At 39.8% G+C, this 25,000-nt stretch overlaps 1 protein-coding gene across 3 annotated transcripts in view; it reads left to right on the forward strand.

Annotated features, from left to right (window-relative positions):
• The window catches only part of VAV3 (vav guanine nucleotide exchange factor 3), a 184,597-nt gene that overhangs the window by 48,890 nt on the left and 110,707 nt on the right, over positions 1-25,000 (forward strand). For all 3 annotated transcript variants that reach the window (XM_087719208.1, XM_087719209.1, XM_087719207.1), the window contains exons 3-8: positions 13,195-13,253; positions 14,231-14,296; positions 16,131-16,227; positions 17,000-17,092; positions 20,987-21,055; positions 23,156-23,259. In XM_087719208.1, coding sequence (XP_087575334.1) covers positions 13,195-13,253; positions 14,231-14,296; positions 16,131-16,227; positions 17,000-17,092; positions 20,987-21,055; positions 23,156-23,259 — 488 coding nt within the window. The remainder of the gene's footprint in view (positions 1-13,194; positions 13,254-14,230; positions 14,297-16,130; positions 16,228-16,999; positions 17,093-20,986; positions 21,056-23,155; positions 23,260-25,000) is intronic.

Genomic DNA, 25,000 nt, shown 5'->3' on the forward strand with positions numbered 1-25,000 from the left:
TGATTTGAACCGCCAAACTGCAGATAGCAGTCAGCTGAAGTGGCCTGCAGTACTGCACCCTAACCACTGTGCCACCTCGGCTCTAATATCTAATATCTTTAAAATGTTGACGTTTCCTTACTCAATAACCTTCATTGGTTTTGTACAAATTTTAAAGTGATTTATGGAAGCTTCTTTCACTGCTTGTATGCGAGAAGGACTAAATAAAGATTTTCGGCATTTACCTGCTGATACATTATTTCCAGATTTCTGAAAAGCCTTTTATGGATTTCTAAATCACAATCCCTTTGAAATTTCCTCTTTTCAGGTTTCCATGCTGGTTTCAATAGAACCAATTGATTGTATTAAGCTTAAAAAGACATTTTCCGTGAGTTGAATTATTTTTCCTGGCTGCTTGTTAAAGAAGAATAATCTGTACTTAACCTGAATATGGCCTGCTGTATATTGAACGCCAGTGAAATAACTGTATCTTATATCTAGAATTGCAGCAGGTTAAGTAACTTTAACCTAACTGACCTCCACTATATTTTTCTAGTAAATATAATCCGAAACTGCACTGCTGTAATGAATCAACTGTCAAACACATTATATACCAAGACAGTATTAATCTGAGTGTTTGATTTTGCTGTGATGACGTAAAATAGTGTATCTGCCCCCATACAGTGAGGTTACTTTTAATAGCATTTCTGCTAGGTCTGATCTTTGCTTCTGGCACAACTCGATATAATTATGTCATGAGATCTGTGAAGGATATTTTTCCAAATGATCAATAAGGGAAAGGGTTTAAAAATACTTTCTGTAGAATGGGTTTTATATGTTTATATATACATATTTATAACTGTATAAGAAGGCGGTGGCACAAGCTTTTGTCTTCTTCACTTTTTGTCTTTGTTATAGCAATAGCAGTTAGACTTATATACCGCTTCATAGGGCTTTCAGCCCTCTCTAAGCGGTTTACAGAGTCAGCATATCGCCCCCAACAACAATCCGGGTCCTCATTTTACCCACCTCGCAAGGATGGAAGGCTGAGTCAACCCTGAGCCGGTGAGATTTGAACAGCCGAACTGCAGAACTGCAGTCAGCTGAAGTAGCCTGCAGTGCTGCATTTAACCACTGCGCCACCTCGCCAATTCTCAGTTATGAGAATTTGTTTGCTCTAAATGGAGAAGAATAAGTCATCAGGGGGAATATTGTATTTGTTGTATTTTAAAGCTTTTAAAAATGGAAATTACCTTTACTTAACTGTTGTAAGAACAGTTTACAGCAGTTAAAACTGCAGAGTCAGATTTAAGATGCTAATAGCAGTAAGAAAAAAAAACCAATCTTTCATTTCTTGGTCAAGAAAGGTCATTGACAAATGCCTTCAGGTCTGATTGAAGAACAGCACGGATGCTGCCTCCTTTGAAAAGCCAAATGTATTGTCTTAAAATTTCACTAATTGTATTGAGGTGGTAAAACCAACCTATCTGAACCCCGTATTGGAAAACTTATTACATCTTTAACTGTATTTAATATTTATTCACACTACTTGAAGAAAGTGTATGTGAACATGTTCATTCCCTGATACCAAAATTTGTGAGTAACCAAAGAGGATGAAAAATGTGAAACCTTTAGGGTTTTATTAGGAATGTCCTGTGGAGGACATTATTAGGATCTCCCCGTGGAGATTCGGACCCTCCCCACCCTTCAGGCTTTCCGCAAAGCCGTTAAGACCTGGCTGTTCTGGCAGGCCGGGGGCTGATGAGTTCCCAGCCCCACTCGAATTGCTGATTGTTGCGTGGTTTTGACTTGTCTTTGTATCCTGTCTTGTTCCGTTGTTTTTGTATCCCCCCATTCCCCATATGTCTGTTCGCCGCCCTGAGTCCCTCCGGGACAGAGGTGGGTTCCTGCCAGTTCGCACCTATTCGGTAGAACCGGTTCGTCAAATCTATTGAACCAGTTAGAAGAAGTTCCACCAGTGGACCCAGAAAGCAGGCCACACCTACAGAAGAGGTCCCAAAAATTTTTGAAACCCACCACGGGCAAGGATCTTGTAACTTGACAGCTTTAAGACTTGTATGCTTCAATGCCAGAGTTTCTGAATAGCTACTTGGACCGACTTAAGTACTAATTCATAATTTCATATCCGGTCACATGGGCGGCAAGCCACTCCCATCCGGCCACATGGGTGGCAAGCCAATCCCACAAAGGAGGCCACACCCACAGAGTAGGTTCCAACAATTTTTGAAACCCACCACTGCTCTGGGAATAGGGCGGCATACAAGTCTAATAAATGGAATGGAATGGAATGTTGCCCTCCCGTTCTAAAGAAGCTGCACACTCAATTTAGTGCACATCAGTATTAGAGAGGAAAGCCAGTTGGGTGAAGTAATCAAGGCGTCAGTGTAGAAACCAGTAGTCTGTGAGTTCTAATCCCACCTTAGGCACAAAAGCCAGCTGGTGAGTTGGGCTAGCCACTTTCAGATTTAAGAGGAAGCCAAGGCAAACCTCTTCCAAAACAGTGCCAAAAAACTTGAAGGGACAGTCAACAGAAGGACAACATTGACTCAAAGGCAGGATTGCATTGGAAAATCAATTCAGAATGACAAATAGGATTATTTCATTTCAGTCACTAACCTTCCTTCATGTCCTCACTCCAGGTTGTATTACTATGATCCCCCCTCCCCAGCCAACCAGCCCCCCCCGTCCGACCTGCTCCCCGCCGGCCGGCCGGCACAAGGACTCACCGCTCTCCTCCTCCTCCTCCTCCTCCCCGCTCGGTAGTGGGCTGGCTGCAGGCCGGGGCAAGCCGCCCAGTAGAAAATGCCGGGCAGAGAAGAAATTGCTGCTGAAGAAATGACGGCTTGGCGGCCCAGAGCAACCTCTTCAGAATCACCCTCGATTGCGCAGTCGCTCAAGTGCAAGACATGATTGGCTGCTCCCAGATCAGGAGGCGGGAGAATCAGTGCCTCCTTTGCATATGGAATTTTTTGCTTCTTAACTCTTTCTTAACTAAGCAAAAAATTCCTTATGCAAAGGAGGCCCCGAGTTCTCTGGCCTCCTCCTATAGTTAACACTGAGAGCAGACACCAAGCCACTGTGACTTGAAATCTGGTAGCAACTAACCTGGCTTTAATTATTTTAAAAAAATTATTTAAAACTCTTTCCTTTCCCTCAGGAGACTGGTGTGGCCCCGCTTCCCTTGCCTCTAGTGACTGCATGTCCCCGTTCCCATGATGCTGGGATGAATGTAATTTGCCACTGATAGTTCATAAGAATTTCCCTGCAGTTGGACCTTTGCACCGCAGAGCCAAGCCACTCCTTATATCTGAGCAAGACTGTCACAAATCCTTTGGAAATGAGCCTTTTCTTCTGAGCCCACATTATTATATTGAGTGTACCATAACATTCGGAGCTTAAAGGGAGGAAATCATCCCTGCTTTTCTAGCTCACATTTGCACATTGGCTGTGTGCCTTGTTAATATTAACATTCACTATTTACAATATTTATTTTTGTTTGTGCAGTGACTCATTTATAGGTTATACAGATAAAAAATAATCTGTATAATCCTGAACTTCCTGTCTAATTGTTGTAACTGAAGAAGGTAGAAAATAGCAGTCTATATGGTATTTTACTCTTGGGGCAGGTGAAAGAAAACTCATAGACAATTAAGCTGTCCACTCCCCACTAGTTGAAGGCAGATGGAAAGATGTTAGAACTAGATGTTACATTATTAGAGAAAAAGTTGAATGAGGAGATGAATTAAGTAGCCTCCCCCCCCCCCCCATGCTACTCAGTAAGACAATGTACTGGACTCTTAACCAGCAAATATCAATTAATCCAGACATTATTACAGGTTTACTTCCTGTCTGGAAGGGTGTTGTAGAGATAATTTTACTCTGATTATCGTTTGATTTGGGGAATATTATTTTCTGGTCATAACATTGCGTAATATTTTCATCAGAAATGGGTGTTTTGACTTTTGATCACCAAGTCATGATTCTTTGTCCCTCCGAGCCATTCGGTGTCATTCTTTGATGCACCAGAATTATTTGGAGTGGAATGTTTGTCTGTTCATTCTGGCGTGAATCTTTTCATTTGTCAGTCATATTTTCAGACAAATGAATCATGCTAATGTGACTTCTTCATTGGTCAAGTCATGATGTAATTATTTTCTGCTCAGTCATGGATACTTTCTCAGATTTGATCAAGTTTCCTGTGTCCTTCCATAATCCACTGTTTGTCTTTGGTGAATATGCTGTCAGCGTACATAAAGAAAAATAAAATAGTAGGATAGGGGGATCCTTGCTGCACGAAGCTCAGAAAGCAGCGATCCCACTATCTCCCCCCACACCTCCTCTTTCTGAAAGAGGAGGTGGGGTGGGGGAATCTTTGCATACTTCTAGTGTATCATGTTTAATAGTTTAATTAATTGCTTTTCTTTTGAATTAACAGTTCTCACACGTTTTGCAAAAGTAATGATGCTGGCCCTTTCCTATCTTATTTTCATAAGCATTTCTAGTATGGTTTTATTATATCCTGTGATCATATAAAGTATACCAGTTCTCACCCTCTGAAAGATTGCCAACCTTGATTTCATTCTCAAGACTTTGTTTATGAGCATATTGTACATTTAAATCTCTGACTGTATTTATTTTTATGTTATTGCTTCAAAGCGTTCAGCGCCATTTTCGTATTACTAATGCAACTGCTATTGCTCAGAAGTGGAGTTTATACATAGGTGCTTTCGTAGGTATCTGGGGATTAATTTACGTATGTTTTTAGATATGTTAGATCTTTGCATATAAAACTTGGCTGTTCCACAAGAGCTGATTCCAGTGCAGTTTCATGGGACTTAATTACCACTCAGTAGCCAATATCTTCGATAAATAAGCTGTAAATACGAGCACTTGTTAGACGTCAGTGGTGGGTTTCAATTTTTTTTGGAACCTACTCTGTGGGTGTGGCCTCCTTTGTGGGAGTGGCTTGCCGGCCATGTGACCTGGTGGGAGTGGCTTGCCTGCCATGTGTTCTCTCTCTCTCTCTCTTTCCTTCCTTTTGTTTCTCTGTCCCTTTTTCCTTTTTTTCGTTCATCTCTCTCTCACTTTTTCTTTCTTTTTTATTTATTTCTTCCTTTCTTTCTCTTTCTCTCTCTGTGTGAGTCTGTCTGTCTGTCTGTGTATATGTGTGTGTGTGTGTTTGTGTGTGTCAGTGGTGGGTTTCAAAAAAATGTTGGAACCTCTTCTGTAGGTGTGGCCTGCTTTCCGGGTCCACTGGTGGAACCTCTTCTAACCGGTTCGGTAGATTTGACGAACCGGTTCTACTGAATAGGTGCGAACTGGTAGGAACCCACCTCTGTTAGACATACTGTGTGATATTAAGGGCTGCTTTTGATAAACAAAGTTATATGGAGCAAGTCAGCATGGCAGGGAACAAGCTTGTTACAGGATGTAATTGCTGTAAAATGTTTTTTCCCCCAAAAATCTTAAAAGGTACCATAATAATTGAGAAGTATAATGACATTTCTCTGAAGACCTTCACAATGCAGAATGGTGGACTTTGATAATTATGCATTGTAATACCTTTTGTAAAACAACTCCTTTTTATAAACTTACTGCTTCCCACACACTATTAGGAAAACTGTCATGAAAGTTACAGTGTCTGCAAATACATCTGCAGATGTCTGGAAGTGCAGTTTTCATTTTAGCACCATATTGGTGAAGTTTCTGGAAATATTGTAGACTCTTAGTTAACAGTTATGTAACTTACCAACAAATGCGTTAAGGAACTGTTTGAACCAGTGGTGGGTTTCAAAAATTGTTCGAACCTACTCTGTGGGTGTGGCCTCCTTTGTGGGAGTGGCTTGCTGCCCATGTGACGGAATGGGAGTGGCTTGCCACCCATGTGACCGGATATGAAGATGCCGACGACACTTGTCAGAACCACCTTAAATTACCTCACACACAGCACTGGCATGCATAAGAATAGGATGTCAACTTGTTTTTTAAAAGGCATCTTTGGTTTGCGTTAGAACAACTTCAACACACGCAATGTTCTGATTGCACCATAAACGCAGTAGTCATCCTCACCTTTCACGGAGGCACTGAGTTTTGTAAATAGGAGCATGATAGTGTAGAATAATCATATCCAAGGACCAGTGGTGGGTTTCAAACAATTTTGGAACCTCTTCTGTAGGTGTGGCTGCTTTCCGGGTCCACTGGTGGAACCTCTTCTAAGCGGTTCGGTAGATTTGACGAACCGGTTCTACCAAATAGGTGCGAACTGGTGAGAACCCACCTCTGGTTTGAACAGAATAGATACATTGTATCTGGAGTTGGAACGTGTCATTTGCTAAATTATGGGACACGATTTATAACTTTTTCAGGGGTCAGATCATTCGATAGGAAGAACAAATGGCTTTGCCAACAATTCTGAAGCTGCCGTTCAGAAACGATTCTATGTTGTAATTTATAAGAATCCGTTGATGAGTGATTGTAGGGGTTAAAACAGTACAGTGTTATACTTCCTTCATGGGCTTGCTAAATTGCTAGGGTAGTGATGGAAGCCTTTTGGAAACAAGAAGTTCATGCAGATTGAAGTCTATGGGGATAAGGTGTTCACTAGATAATGAATGTGGAGAACCAATTTGGTGTAATGGTTAAGGCATCATGCCAAAAAGTGGGAGATTGTCAGTTCTTGTCCCGTCTCTTAGTCACAAAGTTAACTAGGTAACCTTGGTCCTCTGTCTGTCTGTCTGTCTGTCTGTCTTTCTCCCTCCCTCCCTCTTCCCACCCTCCTTCCCCCTCTCTCTCTGGTATAGACAATGACAAACTACTTCCAAAAGTTTTGTCAAGTAAACAACATTGACTCAAAGGTATACTTGTGTAACACAGAGAGGGAAGAAGAGGGAGGGAGGGGGGGGTGAGAGAGACAAGAAGAAGAAAATAGATTCCAGTGGATAGGAAGATTTTCGGCAGAGATTCTGATAGAAAAGTAATTATAAGTTTCTCAGAGTCACCTTATACTATTAAATTTAATAAACAAACAAACAAATATGATGAGCACAATAGAATGAAAGAGAAAATTATTAATGGAAGTTAACATTTTGGGAGAAAGAACCAGAGGTGGGATTCTGTACTGGTTCTGCGGGCGTGGCTTGGTGGGCATGGCATGGCATGGCTTGGTGTGCGTGGCAGGGTAAGGATACTGTAAAATCTCCATTCCCTTCCCATTCCAGGGGAAGGTTACTACAAAATCTCCATTCCCTCCCAATCAGCTGGGACTCGGGAGGCAGAGAATAGATGGGGATGTGGGGCCAGTCAGAGGTGGTATATAATGGTTCTCCGAACTACTCAAAATGTCTGTTATTGGTTTTCCTGAACTGGGTAGAATTTGCTGAATACCACCTCTGGAAAGAACAGATAGCAATAGCAATAGCAGTTAGACTTATATACCGCTTCATAGGGCTTTCAGCCCTCTCTAAGCGGTTTACAGAGTCAGCATATCGCCCCCAACAACAATCCGGGTCCTCATTTTACCCACCTCGGAAGGATGGAAGGCTGAGTCAACCTTGAGCCGGTGAGATTTGAACAGCCGAACTGCCGAACTGCAGTCAGCTGAAGTAGCCTGCAGTGCTGCACTCTAACCACTGCGCCACCTCGGCTCTGTTGAGCTTCATCCCATTTTGAGCAATGTATGTATGTATGCATGTATGTATGTATGTATAAAAATAATATGTGTGTGTGTGTGTGTGTGTGTGTGTGTGTTGTATTTGTGCTGATAAATAACCGGGGGTTGTATCTCTCTCTCTCTCTCCATATATATATACACACACATACACACACATACACACACACACACACACACACACATATATATATGCACGCACACACACATGCATACATATATACATACATAGAGATAATTTTCTATTGATAAGTAAAACATTTGTTAAGTGAGTTTTGTCCCATTTTATGAGCGTTCTTGCCACAATTGTTAAGCGAATCATTGCAGTTGATAAGTTGGTAACCTGATAAGTTAGTAACCTGGTTGTTAAGTGAATTTGGCTTCCCCGTTGACTGCTGGTGAAAAGGTCGCAAAAGGTGATATAACATGACCTCGGGACACAGCAACGGTCATAAATATGAGTCAGGATTTTGATCACACGATCATAGGGATGCTGCAAAGGTTATGACTGTGAAAAATAGCCAGGTCACTTTTCCAGTGCCATGGTAACTTTGAATGGTCATTAAATGAACTGTTGTAAGTTGAGGACTACCTGTGCTTAAATATATATTGGGTACTTGAAATATCCACTATATCATCCAATAGCATCTGCCTAGGTTAATTATATTGTCAATGGTGGTGAAGAAGTGAGTAAGATTCTTGGATTTGTTCAAGCCATTACTCTGCGTTGGCTTCTTACCTGGCCTGGCTTATAAAAGTCTCTAAAGATTATTTATAACTTCGCATTTCCAGGAGTAGAAATAGAAATTGCCTTGAACATAATGGAGTGCCTTATAATTGAGTCCCTTTGTAGTCTATTTACAGAATTCCCGGGAATTTCTCAGTATAGGTACTTTCCCCAGACTGAAATTAAGAGTCATTAAGATCTCTTAACAAGGGTCATTAGCAACAGGAATTGCAAGAACTAGAAATAATTAACCTTTGATGCTAGGCCTTTGGTGCTGGAATTCCATCTTAGTAGAATAGTTTTTTGGGATTTATTTTGACCCTTGAGAAAAGGCTATACTTATTTTGTTATATTGTACTATATTAATTTATTTGATTCTTTTTGTTAGTTTTTATGGTCTTAAATGTGGGTTTTCTATTCTGTAAGCCGCCTTGAGTCGCCACGGGTGAATAGGCGGCAATATAAATTAAGTAAATAAATACATTCAATGCATAAATAAATAAGTCCCTAGGGAGTGGGCGGCATACAAATCCTATTAAAGTTTTAAGTTTAAACAGTGGTTGTTTTTTTTTGTATAAAATATAGATATTTTCATTTTAAAGTTAAAAATCTGGGTTATAGTCTTTGAAATAGTAATAATATCGATGTTGAGAATTCTGCTCAATTGCTGAGGCCATTGTAAAATTTGGGGGTTTGTTTTTATTTTAGGGGGCTGCATGGATAAGGTCAACTATATTGGAACATTTTCTCCATGCTTGCTTTTTTATTGTGCATTTGTTGTGTTTTTGTTTATTATTATTATTTTGGGGTTTTGACTATAAATCAGTAAGCAACGTTATGTGGTTTGTTTTCCTAGCTCGCACCAGATCCTGGCTTAGTGTCAAATAAAAGGAGAACCTTTGGGGTTTGTCAAATTGGCAGAAATTGCCTCAATTATAGCGGATTTTTGTAGAACATAGCAGTGATTTTGTATTTTAAATCGGTGGGCAACTTATATTTTAAATCAGTGGGCAACTGCCTGCATTTTCTTATTCTGTTGTATTCTGTGCTACAGTATCTCAACAATCATGTTGTTATTAGAGTGTGAATCTTAAAAATCTTAGCATAAACTGAGGTCAATTGTGTTGCGGTGCTGTGTGTTGTTGGGATATTGATGTGAAGCTTGAGAATGGTTTGTACTTTAGCGCCCTCTTTTGGTGATTAGGTAGAAATTAAGCAGCATTTTTTTTTTTACTCTAGGTGAGTCGAGGAAAACCATGTATTTTCATTTGGTAAAGTAAAATAAAATTTTATATATATATGAAGCAGTGGTGTGTGTGTGTATATATATACACACACACACACTTAAAGTCACAGGTTCGATTCCCAAACTTGGGTATGGCTAGCTGATGAGAGCTAAATAGCTTGAAATAGATCTATACTAGTCTCCCTTTATTTATTTATCAGCATAAATAAATAAAGGGAGACTAGTATAGATCTATTTCTATATATATAGAAATATAGAAATTTCTATATATATAGCAATAGCAATAGCAATAGCAGTAGACTTATATACCGCTTCATAGGCCTTTCAGGCCTCTCTAAGCGGTTTACAGAGAGTCAGCATATTGCCCCCAACAATCTGGGTCCTCATTTTACCCACCTCGGAAGGATGGAAGGCTGAGTCAACCCTGAGCCGGTGAGATTTGAACCACTGAACTGCTGATCTAGCAGTAGCCTGCAGTGCTGCATTTAACCACTGCGCCACCTTGGCTCAAAACATATATATATATATATATATGTTTTCTGAGGTTTTCGCGGGTGTTAGTATGTAGGTCTCTAGTTATTCAGGTTTTCTCCTGCGTAGAATTGGAGATGTCTTGGCGAAGTTTCGACGAAGTCTCATTCGTCATCTTCAGGCTACTTCAGGCTTGGTGCTTCCAGGAGCAATGTGAGATCTCGGCTGTTTCTTCCTTTTAACTGCCAGTGGGGGTTTGAACTGATTGGGTGGGGGCTTGGCTGTGTCCTGATTGGGTGGAGGTGTGTTCTGTTCTGATTATTTGGGGGGGTTGTGTTTCATGTAAGGGTAGGAGGGGTTTTAAAGAGGCTAATTGTGCATTTGCAGTCTGGCTTTTGTTGTTCGCCCTTTTGTCGGGTCACGCAGTATAGCTATCCCATCCAATTCTTGTTTTTCATATGCAAGCAATAAGGATAAGTCTCTCTGTGTATTTGTATATGTGTACTTGCATATTTCTGTGGTGGGCGGTTTGCATGTTTGAGGGAAAATAATTGGAACATCATGAGAATCACATTTGACCATGGAAGGATAAAAATGTGACACACGAATTCTTCCTCTGCATTTACAGCATTTATTTTATTAATGAGGTTGTTTTGTTTAGAGGCAATTAATTTTAATCAGTAATTGGTAATTTGGTTAGTATCAACTCATTTTTCCTTTGTTAGCTCCCCACTTGTAATGACAACCCCTACCCCCACCCTCTTTTGTTATTTGATAATAAAATACAGTAATCTGCTAATTATGCAGCAGCATTAAGGATGTTTTTGATGCTGATTCCTTCTCTACTAGAAATCTGCATATTGAATGAACTATCTGCCTGTTGAATGATAATTCAGAGAGAAGTCATTTGCGTCAAATTAACAGCTGCTCCGACTATAAGTACTTTAATATTTCTTCACTAACATGAATGATTAGATCATTAGACCTACCAGAGTGGGTGGTCAGGATTTTCTCTACCATTGCATAAGAGAAAGCTGGTTTTCAATATGCTGTTTCCTATTTAATACTTATTAATTTAAGTAATGTTTGATTATTTTTTTAAGCAATAATAATACATGGATAAATATGAGCATTGTTAGGGTTTTTTTTAATTAAAAGGAACTGGATGAATATCAAAGGGAGGTATTTACGACATTAGTGTCCATGGATATCACCCTCCTTTTGATGTAATTGTAGATAATCCTTGATCTATAACCACAATTGAGCTGTTGCTAAGAGAGACATTGGTTAAATTCTTAAATTCTTAAATTGAGTTTGAGTAGTTTATTTATATGCCGCCCTTTTCCCTGGGGGGGACTCAGGGCGGCTTACAACCCGAAGGGAGGGGAAACAAACAAATTAACACCTAAGACAGTACATCATTAAAAGCACAACATTCATACAATTCGGGTGGGTTACGGTCTTTAACCCCAGGCCTGACGGGATAGCCAGATTTTGAGGGCTGTGCGGAAGGTCTGGAGGGTGGTGAGGGTACGAATCTCCACGGGGAGTTCGTTCCAGAGGGTCGGAGCAGCCACCGAGAAGGCTCTCCTCCGTGTGGTTGCCAGTCGACATTGACCGGCAGATGGAACTCGGAGGAGGCCTAAACTATTAGATCTAATTGGTCGAATGGAGGTGATTGGCAGTAGGCGGTCTCTCAAGTATCTAGATCCACTACCATGTAGGGCTTTGTAGGTGACAAGTAGCACCTTGAAGCGTATCCGGAGATCAACAGGTAGCCAGTGCAGCTCGCGGAGGATAGGTGTTATGTGGGTGAAATTAAGAATCTGAATTTTCATCACGTGTCCATGGGGATCTTGCAATGGCCATCAGTGTGAAAAACGGCCATAACTTACTTTTTTCAGCGCCTTCGTAATTGTTTAACAGTCACTGTTGTAAGTCAAAGACTACTTGTATAGAGTATAGCTGTTATATTCCATTCAATTAAGTCTGGTTTATTCTCAAATCAATTATTATAACTGCCTGTGCATTTTGGTCACTTTCAGGGAATTATGGTAAATATGAAAGTAAAATATTTTACATTATTATTATTATTATTATTATACAATTGTATCACAGCGGCCAGTTGTTTCGCCGGATTTGGCATTGGTTACTAGTTGGGCCCCACCCAGGGGCCTAGGACATCGTAACGTATTTTCGTAATATGCGTGCAGATCCAAGCAGTGCGGCTTTTTGCATTTGACTGATGGTGATTTTGTCAATTTTTAACTGTTTTAAATGTAATTCCAGTGCTTTTGGAATAGCACCCAGTGTGCCAATTACCACTGGAATTATCACTGCTGGTTTGTGCCATAGTCGTTGAATTTCAACTTTTAAGTCCTGGTATTTTGCGATTTTTTCATGTTCCTTCTCGGCGACCCTGCTATCACCTGGTATTGCGATGTCTATGATTGTGGCCTTATTTTTCTCAACCAGTGTGATGTCTGGTGTATTATGCGCCAGTATTTTGTCTGTTTGTATGCGAAAATCCCACAAGATCTTGACCATCTGATTTTCGGTGACTTTTTCAGGCTGATGTTCCCACCAGTTTGTGGCTGTTTTAATATTATAATTTTTGCACAAATTCCAATGGATCATTTGTGCTACTGAATTGTGCCGCAATTTATAATCAGTCATTATTATTATTATTATTATTATTATTATTATTATTATTATTATCAAATGATCCAACATTAACTAAATTTCAAGGTTAATTTAATTATCAAATTTAAGATTAAATGATGACAATGGGTTATCAAATATTAACTAAATAACTAGTAATTCATTTTATTCATATTCATAAAAGGGATCCAAATGATTTATGAGTATTGCAATTTCATTTTAACAATAGGCAAAGCATAGTACAATTTCATTTTAAGCTGTTTGTGCCAGGTTCATTTAAAATCAGTATTACGTCTAAAAATATTTTAAGTAGAAATGGCATATGCCTTCTCTTTGTAGCTGAGCTAATGTATGCTATTTAAACGATGCTTGAAATATTTTTTTTTCTTGTGACTAAATCAGTGTTTTCCATCCCTTTTGCAGGTTATAGAAACTTTATCCAAACTTTCTCGCACCCCGATTGCTTTAGGCACTGGAATAAGGTACAATACAGTTGGGAATTTTTTTTAAAAAAACAACCATTGATTTTTGTCTATAATACAAATGTTTGCTTAGAAAATGAATTGCAAATCATTTTGTTTCAAAGTAATCCCACTTCTTTTAAAGTTACATTTTAGAACCAAATGATCTGATTGAAATTAGTTACATTAATGTTCTGACCCCCTCCTCTGTCCAGTAATGAAAGCCGAGACAAGCTTAACTAGAATGTACTTTTAATAGCAAGAAGCCAAAATCTCGGTGGCTAAAAGCCAAGCAAACAAACAGATAAGGACCTTGGCAGCAAGTCAGACAAACCTTGGCAGCAATCCAGCCTGCCAAGTTAGTTACGTTCTCTTTAGTCAATGCGTTGACTTCTGCAAAAGGGGTGTGTCACAAGCAGTCTCTTTTATAGTCTGGAGAGGAGCCTAATGACCACCAGCTGAGCGCAATTACCTCCTGTAATTGCGTAATTGTTCCTGACACTGAGTAGCTTTTCGATGGCGTGCATCCAGGAATAACTCACTGCTGGCTTCTGGATCACTCTCCCTTGTCTACTCCCCACTGGTCCAAGGCTCAGGCGCCACCTGATGGCCAACCAGTCTCTCTGCGCCCTGCTCAGAGTCGGAACCCTGTCCAGGGTCCTCCACATCCTCCAGAGCCAACTCATAGGGCCCCTCGCTGTCGGAGTCTGGTGGCAGCTCCAACGGCTCCTGCTGGGCCACAACACATTAATATACAATATACAGATGAAATGAAAAATGAAATACTTGCTCAGGCATTCCAAGTTATTTGTATGATTATTTATTTATTCATTCATTCTTCCAAATAAAGGAGTTATATAGTCCCCACTCTTATCTATGATAACTCTGGCTGATTCACAAAAGCAGCAAAAGAAAAAGCACAGAAAACAACAATAATATGATTAAATCAGATTGTTCTTTATGAATTTTTAACTTTTTTTTGTTTTTTGTCCCCATAGGTCCTTTCCCACTGAAGAGAGTGTTAATGATGAAGACATATACAAAGGCCTTCCAGATTTAATAGAGTAGGTCATATTGTGTATTCATTTTGGGTTCTAATTTGTTGGGTGTTGACATTATGCCGATCCTATGGAGAACAATATTTCGTTTAGCATTTTGCTGTTTACTTTAACTTCTTTTAAGTCATTAAGTTTGTAATCAATTTTTATTTTATTCAGAGTTGAAGATAAACTCACCCAATGAAGACTTTTCAAATTTGCCATTCCAGAGGTCTCTAATAGCCTTTTAAGATAGTTAACAAGGATCTTGGCATCCATCCTCTGTTTTTTTTTTTAAAAAAGGACAAAAATAAGCGTTTTAAACCTTTTTTAAGCTTGATCTTCCATCATACCCTTAAAATCAAGATATTCTACTTCCAAATTTGGTCTTCATGATATCCACGGCCTCATGAATTAGTACCACTGTCATAAATTAGGTAACAATCAACATTTGTTAATGATTTTTAATAGTGAATAATGTAAAATAGATAGCGGTAACCTTAAATATAACGACTGCTTCTTCAGCGACCATGTGATGGTTCTGAACAAGTGGCATCTAGGACTTGGTCCTTGAACTTCCAGCCATGGTACCACCTCTGAGGTCAGATGATTGCAATTCAAGAAATTCTAGTCCAGTTACTATTGTTATGTGAAGCCTACCTGGAATCTTATAGAACATTTGTGGTACTGATGAGAGAAGAAATTTAAAAAAAAAGTTCTATCCTAGCTTGTTGTCTTCTTTGAACCTAGGGGCAATGTATTGATAGTAATTATGATTACTTAGATTTCTTGTATTCACTGGCCACAGTTAAGGTTTATCATAGTTTAGTCAGTGGTGGGTTTCAAAAATTGTTCGAACCTACTCTGTAGGTGTGGCCTCCTTTGTGGGAGTGGCTTGCCGCCTATGTGACCGGATGGGAGTGGCTTGCCGCCCATGTGACCGGATATGAAGATGCCGACGACACTTGTCAGAACCACCTTAAATTACCTCACACACAGCACTGGCATGCATAAGAATAGGATGCAAACTTGTTTTTTAAAAGGCATCTTTGGTTTGCGTTAAAACAACTTCAACACACGCAATGTTCTGATTGCACCAGAAACGCAGTAGTCATCCTTACCTTTCACAGAGGCACTGAGTTTTATAAATAGGAGCATGATAGTGTAGAATAATCATATCCAAGGACCAGTGGTGGGTTTCAAAAAAGTTTGGACCCTCTTCTGTAGGTGTGGCCTGCTTTCCGGGTCCACTGGTGGGACCTCTTCTAACCGGTTCGGTAGATTTGACGAACCGGTTCTACCGAATAGGCGCGAACTGGTAGGAACCCACCTCTGAGTTTAGTGTTCAGGTGATCTAAGCAACCTAAAGCCGCCCGGAGTCCTTCGGGAGTGGGTGGCATACAAAACCAATAAACTCAACTCAACTCAACTAAAGCCAAGCCAACTGCTTCTAACAGAGGTGGTATTCAGCAGGTTTGACCAGTTCTGGAGAATTGATAGCGGAAATTTTAAGTAGTTCAGAGAACCACTATATGCCACCTCTGACTGGCCATACCCTCATTTATTCTCAGCTGATCGGAAGGAGGAAATGGGGATTTTGCAGTATCCAGGAGTGGGGTGGGAATGTAGACTTTACAGCATCCTTCTCCTGCCACACCCACCAAAACACGCCCACAGGACCAGAAGTAAAAAAAAAAAAAAATCGAATCCCACCACTGGTTTCTAAGTCTGCCTCCTAGCGGTGCTCAAAATGGACAGGAGATCAGGGGGAACCCATACATTATTTTGTGATACTCGTCTAGATTTTTTAAGTAGGTCTTGTTATGTGCTCTGAATTTCCTCCTTTCACATTGTATTCTAGTGAAACAAGAGCGAACGAAGATGAAGACCTATATGATTGCGTCTACGGGGAAGATGAAGGAGGTGAAGTGTATGAAGACCTAATGAAAGCTGAAGCAGTGAGTTATCAAAAGATTCAGATGGGCACAAAAAAAATAATAGTGCAGTAATATATTTAGGCCATCATCCAAAATTAAACCCATTTCAGTCCCATGGATTTCCGATGGAGTGTTAAGAGCCAGTTAATCATATTAAAGCCATTGGCAACTTGGCCCCAATTTCCTCCCTAAAAATCTTCCACTGTCATCTACCTGGTAAATTCTTTTTTTCCCCACATAAAATATTTTGGTCTGTCATCATTCTGCTCCATTACTTGGTCCATTAAGTGAGTGCGATTTTAAATTGCCTGATAATAAACATATCACAGCATTTTAAAAATCTCCCGTTCTCATTTGAGAAGTTTTAAAACATGAAACTATGTCAGTTCTTCCCTCAGAATTTTCCCCCAAACTCCCACAGTTGGAAGTTGTGGTTCTTTCTCTCTTCCTTCTATCATTTCTTTAATTGATTGATGCCCTGACCAGTGAAAGCTGGGTTTAGATCCGCTGCCACAGCCTTTTCTCACAATTCAAAGGGTCCACACAGGATACGGTGGGAGCCAGAAGCCATTTACTGTGTTTCCAGAAATCCTGGGAGAGATTCTGTTCCGATTATTCTTTAAATTGGCGAGATGTGGGGCAAGGCAGATGTGCTGCATGTTGCTGAGTTCAGATCCACAACAAGATAGATTAGGATGCTGACTATCACTGACAGTTGGTAGAGGAATACGGTCCGGCTGAAAAATACCCAGAAGTGCGCTCATATTCAAGTAAACTCTTATTGACTTGGCAGAAATGTCCTGAGAATGACATAAGAACTTGCTGTCTTTCGGAAATAAAACAGACTGAAGAGAAATACACCGAAACCCTGGAATCAATCGAAAAGGTAAAGTTGATGTGATAAAACAATCAGGAACTCATTTCCCACTTATTGCCAGGGGAGATAGGAGAGCAGAGAAGTTTCAGGCAAGGATGTATAACCTAGCAGAGGTGTGCACAAAATAGAAAACATGTTTAGTTTTTGACCTTGAAATGAAACAGCTTCATTTGAAATGTTTCTTCAAAGTGTTCTGAGTTTGCTTTGTTCTAAAGGACAGCAGTGTTGATCAGAGGGAATTTGAGACCAGTTCCCAATCCCTCTTTTTTTCCCACCACTGGGCCACAAAGATAAAGCAGCGCATAAAATTTGGTAAATTTATTTATATTCAATACCTGACATAATCCAAGTTCCTCAGTTGTTTTAAAGTAAGAACGTATTAGATTTATCTGGATTTTTAAAAATCCTGTCTTTATTATTTTTATAAATAACTGAAGGTGGTGAAAATAGCAATAGCAGTTAGACTTATATACCGCTTCATAGGGCTTTCAGCCCTCTCTAGGCGGTTTACAGAGTCAGCATTTCGCCCCCACAGTCTGGGTCCTCATTTCACCCACCTCGGAAGGATGGAAGGCTGAGTCAACCTTGAGCTGGTGAGATTTGAACCACCGAACTGCAGATAACAGTCAGATGAAGTGGCCTGCAGTACTGCACCCTAACCACTGCGCCACCACGGCTCTTAAAATATACAATACTCCTTCCTCCTCCTATACTCCCATCTGAGAGAGAGTGACTGCCCCAAGTCGGTTCCACCACAAAAGCGCGTAGGACAAAATCGCGCTCGACAAAAGCGCGCTGTGACGAAAAAGTTCAAAAAATGTAAAAATAAAGCGAAAACCTTACCCTAAGCCCCCCTAAACCTAACCCTAAACCTAACCCTAAACCTAACCCTTAACCTAACCCTAAACCTAACCCTAAACCTAACCGTTAAAGTAACGAAAAACCTAACGCTAACCCTTAACCTAACCCTAACGCTAACGCTAACGCTCTAAAGCTAACCCTAACCCTTAACCTAACTCTAACCCTAACCCTAAACCTAACCCTTACCTTTATGTGAATCGGCTTGCTTTAATTTAATTTTTATTAATTTTTATTTGAATTTTTCGATCTTTTTCGTCGCGCTGTGATGACGTCAAAGGCGCGATTTTGTCGATCGCGCTTTTGTCGTCCGTGCTTTTGACGGGTCACGCCCCAAGTCACCCAGTCAGCTTGTATGTCCAAGGCAGAACTAGAACTCAACAGTCTCCTTGTGTCAACTGTCCAACTAATGAAGCCAAAATAAAGAAACACTCTCAGGAGCTTTGAATTTCCAAAAGTAAAAAGTTTATTGGATACACCATTTTGGTACTAAAGAATCGAAACCAACTCTGGGTTCCCCCATGCAAATGCTTGCTTAGTTAAACAATAGTTTCCTTTTCTCCTCACCCCCTGGATGATCACATTGTCCAATTATGAAACATCCTTTTTGTCAAAACCCCCAACAACCCCCCCATTCACTTCTCAACAGAGAGTAGAGAGGTTTTCTCTATTTAAGTAAAACTCTGGATCGCTTAATTACTATTACAGAACATCTGATAATCTCTGCAGTATTTCTATCAGTGAGTCCATCATGTCAGTTAATTTTTTAAAGACATTTTTTAAAACAATCCTTCAGTCAATTTTTCAATGCAATCAGTGACAACTGAATTTGGGAGGATCAAACCACATGTGAAAAAGTTTGTTAAACTTGCCAGATAATTGAATGAACTGTTTCAGTGTTGAAGCATTTCGAGATCCCTAATCTACCACAACTTTCTAAATTTGACTGTTGGATACATTAATGTTATATATATACCAGCCTGAAGATGGCATACCTCGCCGAAATGTTGCCAAGACAATCTCAATCTTACACGGGAAAAGACCCGAATACAACAAGGCCAGCATACCTACACCCGTGAAAATCTACGAAAACTGCACCGTCCGAAGTGCTAAGCAAAATGCGACCCTAGCGCGCCGACATAACCGCAGAGGGCAAATCCACGCCTTCTAGCAATCAAAAACTAACCCTAACCTTAAACCTAACCCTAAACATAACGCTAACCCTAAGCCTAACTCTAACCCTAACCCTAAACCTAACCCTAAACATAACGCTAACCCTAAGCCTAACCCTAAACCTAACCCTAAACCTAACCCTAACCCTAACCCTAACCCTAAACCTAACCCTAAACCTAACCCTTACCTTAACTTAAATCGGCTTTCTGTCGCCGCGCTGTTGTCGCCACGGTGATGATGTCGCAGTGATGACGTCGCGGTTTTAGCGACGCAGTCTTGTCGGCGCGCTTTTGTCGTGCATGCTTTTGTCGTGCACGCTTTTGTCGGGTCACGTATATATATATATATACACCCCCCCCCACACACACATACATACATACATGCATACATACACACACATACTCAATAATCAATTTCATAACTTTATGGCTTGAGAAATAATTAAATGTAAGATTGAAAAATCCACCTTCTTCCTGACTCCCTTGTAATCTCTCAATGGAAATTACAGTACTGATTCTGCCATTTGTCAGGAATATTCTGATGCGGAATGAGTTTCAAGCTATTAAATGATTTAGATCAGTGTTTCTCAACCTCGGGAACTTTAAATTATGTGGACTTCAACTCGCAGAATTCTTCAAAGTTCTGAGGTGGAGAAACCCTGATTGAGATAAAAGGGAATTTTCATGCACAGTGATATTTTCGTTGAGGAAAACATCCAAGACAAAAGACAATAATGCGGTTTTCAAAAAACGACAAAAGAGTTTGCTGCCAAGATGAACTTTGCTCCGAATATTCCCTTTTATTGCTAAGCTGCATACATAAACAATGACCCAGTGGAGGAATCACTTATAACCTCCTTAAATATCCATTATAAAACCCGGGGCAATGTAATTTTATTTAAATTATTACTGCTAACTTTTGGCAGGACTGGATCATTTGGTCTTACTGCAAAACTACAGTGGCTATACCTTCTGTCCATAGGAATTAATCAGAGGAAAATCATTTTCATGTATCAGAAGTTTGGTTTTTATCAGAGAGAGCCGAGGTGGCGCAGTGGTTAGGGTGCAGTACTGCAGGCTACTTCAGCTGACTGCAGTTCTGCAGTTCGGCTGTTCAAATCTCACTGGCTCAAGGTTGACTCAGCCTTCCATCCTTCCGAGGTGGGTAAAATGAGGACCCGGATTGTTGGGGGTGATATGCTGACTCTGTAAACCACTTAGAGAGGGCTGAAAGCCCTATGAAGTGGTATATAAGTCTAACTGCTATTGCTACTTCTGCTGACTGTCGGCTGCCTGCAATTTGGCAGTTCGAATCTCACCAGGTTCCAGATTGACTCAGCCTTCCTAGGTGGGTAAAATGAGGACCCGGATTGTTGTTGGGGGCAATATGCTGACTCTGTGAACCGCTTAGAGAGGGCTGAAAGCCCTATGAAGCAGTATATAAGTCTAACTGCTATTGCTATTGCTATTATCAATTAATGCTTAATGTGCAAGGTTGGGAATTTGATCAAATGATAAGGTGTTCTAAGATGTGTATATTTAAAACAAGACACGGATATCAAGCACCCCTAAAGAGCCAAGGTGGCGCAGTGGTTAAATGCAGCACTGCAGGCTACTGCTAGATCAGCAGGTCAGCGGTTCAAATCTCACCGGCTCAGGGTTGACTCAGCCTTCCATCCTTCCGAGGTGGGTAAAATGAGGACCCAGATTGTTGGGGGCAATATGCTGACTCTCTGTAAACCGCTTAGAGAGGCCTGAAAGGCCTATGAAGCGGTATATAAGTTTACTGCTATTGCTATTGCTATTGCTAAAGGAGGTTCCATTGGGCAAAATGTATAATATTACTTGTGTCCCTGTGTTTTTCTCTTTACAGTTTTTTATGGTGCCATTGAAAAGATTTCTGACGCCATCAGAATTTGAAACGGTATTCATCAACATTCCTGTAAGTAATATTTCCAGAAGTTGTGATATTCATGTGAAGACTGTCTACAAGGCACTGCTGGAGAATTTAGGTAGAATGAAGACAAATAGGATGTACAGAAAGGATCCTTTGAGACTTAACAGTTGAATTGATAGACGAGCTATCAACGGAATGGAAATTGTAGCTCATCTATTACTCCTACCTGCTCACATACCCACTTCCTTACTTTGTCTAGCCCACTTTCTTAAGGAGGAAGAGTTTACCAGGAGAAGAGTAAGGCTTCCTACAGAGAGGTTTGGAAGAAATGAACACGTTTTTCATTTCATAGAAAGCTTCAAAGGGAATAACAACAACAAAAGTGTTAAGCTTTCTTTTGCCCAGGAAAAAAAACCACTCAGATCAGGGTGCTTTGATGCCATTGCCCAGGAAAATATAGAATTGGGAGACTCCGTTGATGAGCCATTGCTGGCTTCACCTAGTCCAAGATAAAAGGACAGAATTAAGGACAAGGCTAGCAGATGGTTTACTGATATATGTTTACTCGTCCACTAGAATGTTACTTTAAAATGTCACCTCCAAACCCTTGGTGGCGTAGAGGAGGGATGATATTTATCCTTTCCCCTAATCTGCGAATGAGTTTCATTTTTTAAGATAGAAGTTGAGAGCCAACTCTTTGCCATGAAAAAAAAATACAATACTAAGCAAATTGATAACTTTTGTCTAAATGAACTGATGGATTTGAATGAATTAGTTAATTAATTGTACTTAAAATCCATTTTTTTTCAGCCAAGTTTGTTTCTTTTTACGTAGAGGGTTAATAATAGGTGGGTGAAGGGATTCATTATCCCATTATTCTCTTTTCCATTGTGTTTAGAATTTCTCCTCTCATACACTGGTTGGGTTGTTTATCCTGCCTTAAAAAATAAAAAAAAACCAAAGTCAAATCTTCAAAAAAACACCACCGAGAAAGTGTTCTTCTCAGTTAGGGTGATGATGTCAAGGGAAATACCCAAGGCTTCTCTATTCTCTGCGTTAGAAGCTGCTAGTCAGCAATCAATAGATTCCTTGTCTGTTGGCGAAAGGTTTTGTCTCAAAATTGTGTCTCCTGCCAGGAAAATTTCAACAACTTTCCTCAGGAGGCTTCTGATAGGTGTTGCGTTGAGCATTTACACATTCACATCCTTGCAGGCAGTTTTTGTCCTGTAGAAAAAGAAAGTTTTAGGCAACATGCACATTTATTTTGTTTCAAGTGGAAAAAACAGGAACAAACAATAGCAATAGCAGTTAGACTTATATACCGCTTTATAGGGCTTTCAGCCCTCTCTAAGCGGTTTACAGAGTCAGCATATCGCCCCCACAGTCTGGGTCCTCATTTCACCCACCTCGGAAGGATGGAAGGCTGAGTCAACCTTGAGCCGGTGAGATTAGAACCGCTGAACTGCAGATAACAGTCAGCTGAAGCGGCCTGCAGTACTGCACCCTAACCACTGTGCCACCTCGGCTCTTTTTAACAAGCTTTTGAATTTATGACTCAGTTGTGTGGACTAGAGCTTTAGTTAATAGTAAGAAATTTACAGTCTATTTAGCATTTGAGGAGCAAGACATTAGTATTAAATTTACAAAGGTAAACGAAACTTCCTCCATGTCCCTATATTTGGACATGAAACCTGATTGCAGCCAGGAATCTAAAATGGAATTTAGATATTTTCTGAGTTTATTTTGATCAAGTCAAGTCTTCCTATGCAACCATGGGTCCGGGAAGAAAGAGACTGAGAATTAATGCCTTCACAATAGAAGATAGGGTGAAGTTATCCTATCCTTAATCCAAGATAGATTAACTATGAATAAAGTTTAATGTGCCCAGTTGACTTAAAAATTGTGACAGTGAACTCAATATACTTTTAAATTTATAATTTTTTAAGGGTTATATAACAAATACATACCAGTAAATTTACGGTAAATAAATGTTCATTTTAATAACCACAATGATAATACTTTCTAGTTTCTAGTGTGATTTAATATAATCATTGTATTTCATCGTATAAAAATAATAACTTTACAATGAAAAGCTGATATGATAGGACTGAAGATTCTTATAAAAGGTTTATTTTTCTGTTTCAGGATTTGGTGAAAATACACAGAACTTTAACACAAGATATTCATGAATCCATTGTAAGCAAAAGTGACCAGAATTTGTATAAAATTTTTATTAGCTACAAGGAAAGGTAATAGTCCTTTATATATATATAAAATGTATATATTTAAAATGTGAACTTGAGCTGTTGGTGTTAATTTATCCATGATAAGTTCTTAGCTGCATTTAATGTAGTTTAAATAAAAGTTTTGTGTTCAAATATGAACAGTTTTAATATTTAGTATTAGTCTATAATACATTATTTCAGTGCATTAAAAACAATTAAATTTCATAGAAAGTTATTCTGTAGAATGTGCTATATCCACTCCTTTTTCCTTTTGTATATTTTGTTATGGTTTTCTTGGATATTAACCTTATTTGGTGTCTGTCTGTCTGTCTGTCTGTCTGTCTATCATATATCTATCTATCTATCTATCTATCTATCTATCTATCTATCTATCTATCTATCTATCTATCTATCATCTATCTATCTATCATCTATCTATCATCTATCTATCTATCTATCTATCTATCTATCTATCTATCTATCTATCTATCTATCTATCTATCTATCTATCTATCTCACATTTTCTGATTTCTAGAAGTACTGGAAGAGAATTAAGGTTGGAATTGGCCACAGGAACTTCATCATATCCATTCCTTCACGTTATCACTTCGGGGTGGGGAAAATATGGGACAATTTAACACTTTCTATAACCAGGACACAATTGATGCAGTCACTAATTGCAGTTGTGTGATTCCTTCCCATCTGCATTGAGTTTTCTGAGGGTTGTGTTCCAAATATTAATAAAATCTCTAAATCTCTAAAAAAAGTAGTTCTCGATTTATGGCAGCTTATTCAACTGTTTAAAATTACGACATCACTGAATGAAGGGACCTTATGACTTGGGCCCAAAGTTACAGCCACCGCAGCACCCCTGCTCCCATGTGAACAAAATTCAGATGCTTGGCAATTCTCCTACCCTTATGACTGATCAAAGGACCTATCTTGGTCAAAGGAGATGTCCAGTGCAGGCCTGGGCCTACACCAGATCTCTTAAGGCCTGCCCCAGGCCCTGAGGCAACCCTCTGCTCTGCTTAGCGACTCACATGGTTGACCACAACAGGAAGAGCAGGGATTGTGTTCATTAAGTAAAGTGGTCACATGCGTGCGCTTCATGACTGCTTGATTGAAGACTACTTTAATGATAAATACTAAAATTATTCTGTAAAAGGTGTAAGAGCCGAGGTGGCGCAGTGGTTAGGGGTGCAGTACTGCAGGCCACTTCAGCTGACTGTTATCTGCAGTTCGGCGGTTCAAATCTCACCAGGCTCAGGGTTGACTCAGCCTTCCATCCTTCCGAGGTGGGTGAAATGAGGACCCAGATTGTTGGGGGTGATATACTGACTCTGTAAACCGCTTAGAGAGGGCTGAAAGCCCTATGAAGCGGTATATAAGTCTAACTATTGCTATTGATTGCTATTGTGTAGTTTCAGCCAGATTAAAGTCATAACGTTTACTTTTGAGACTGAGATTTTTAAATATTGCTTTGATTATAATAGTTGCTGAGATGAAACCACACGCACTAAAGAATTTACAGGTAGCGTCTGCTAGTTTTTTTTATTTTAAAAAGATTCACAGTTATGCTAGCAATAAAAAAATTGACAACTGGTCCTTACACTTATGACTAGTGGCAGCCTTCCCCACAGTCACGCGATCAAAATTCATGTGCTTGGCAACCATGCATGTGCTTGTTATGATTGCAGCATCCCAGGGATCCTGTGATCACCATTTGCAACCTCCCCAGCCAGCTGCTGACAAGCAAAGTCAG

Source organism: Thamnophis sirtalis, unplaced genomic scaffold (assembly GCF_051295495.1).
Source record: "Thamnophis sirtalis isolate CommonGarterSnake01/CBP01778 unplaced genomic scaffold, rThaSir2_p1.2 scaffold_7, whole genome shotgun sequence".
Classification (NCBI taxonomy): domain Eukaryota; kingdom Metazoa; phylum Chordata; class Lepidosauria; order Squamata; family Natricidae; genus Thamnophis; species Thamnophis sirtalis.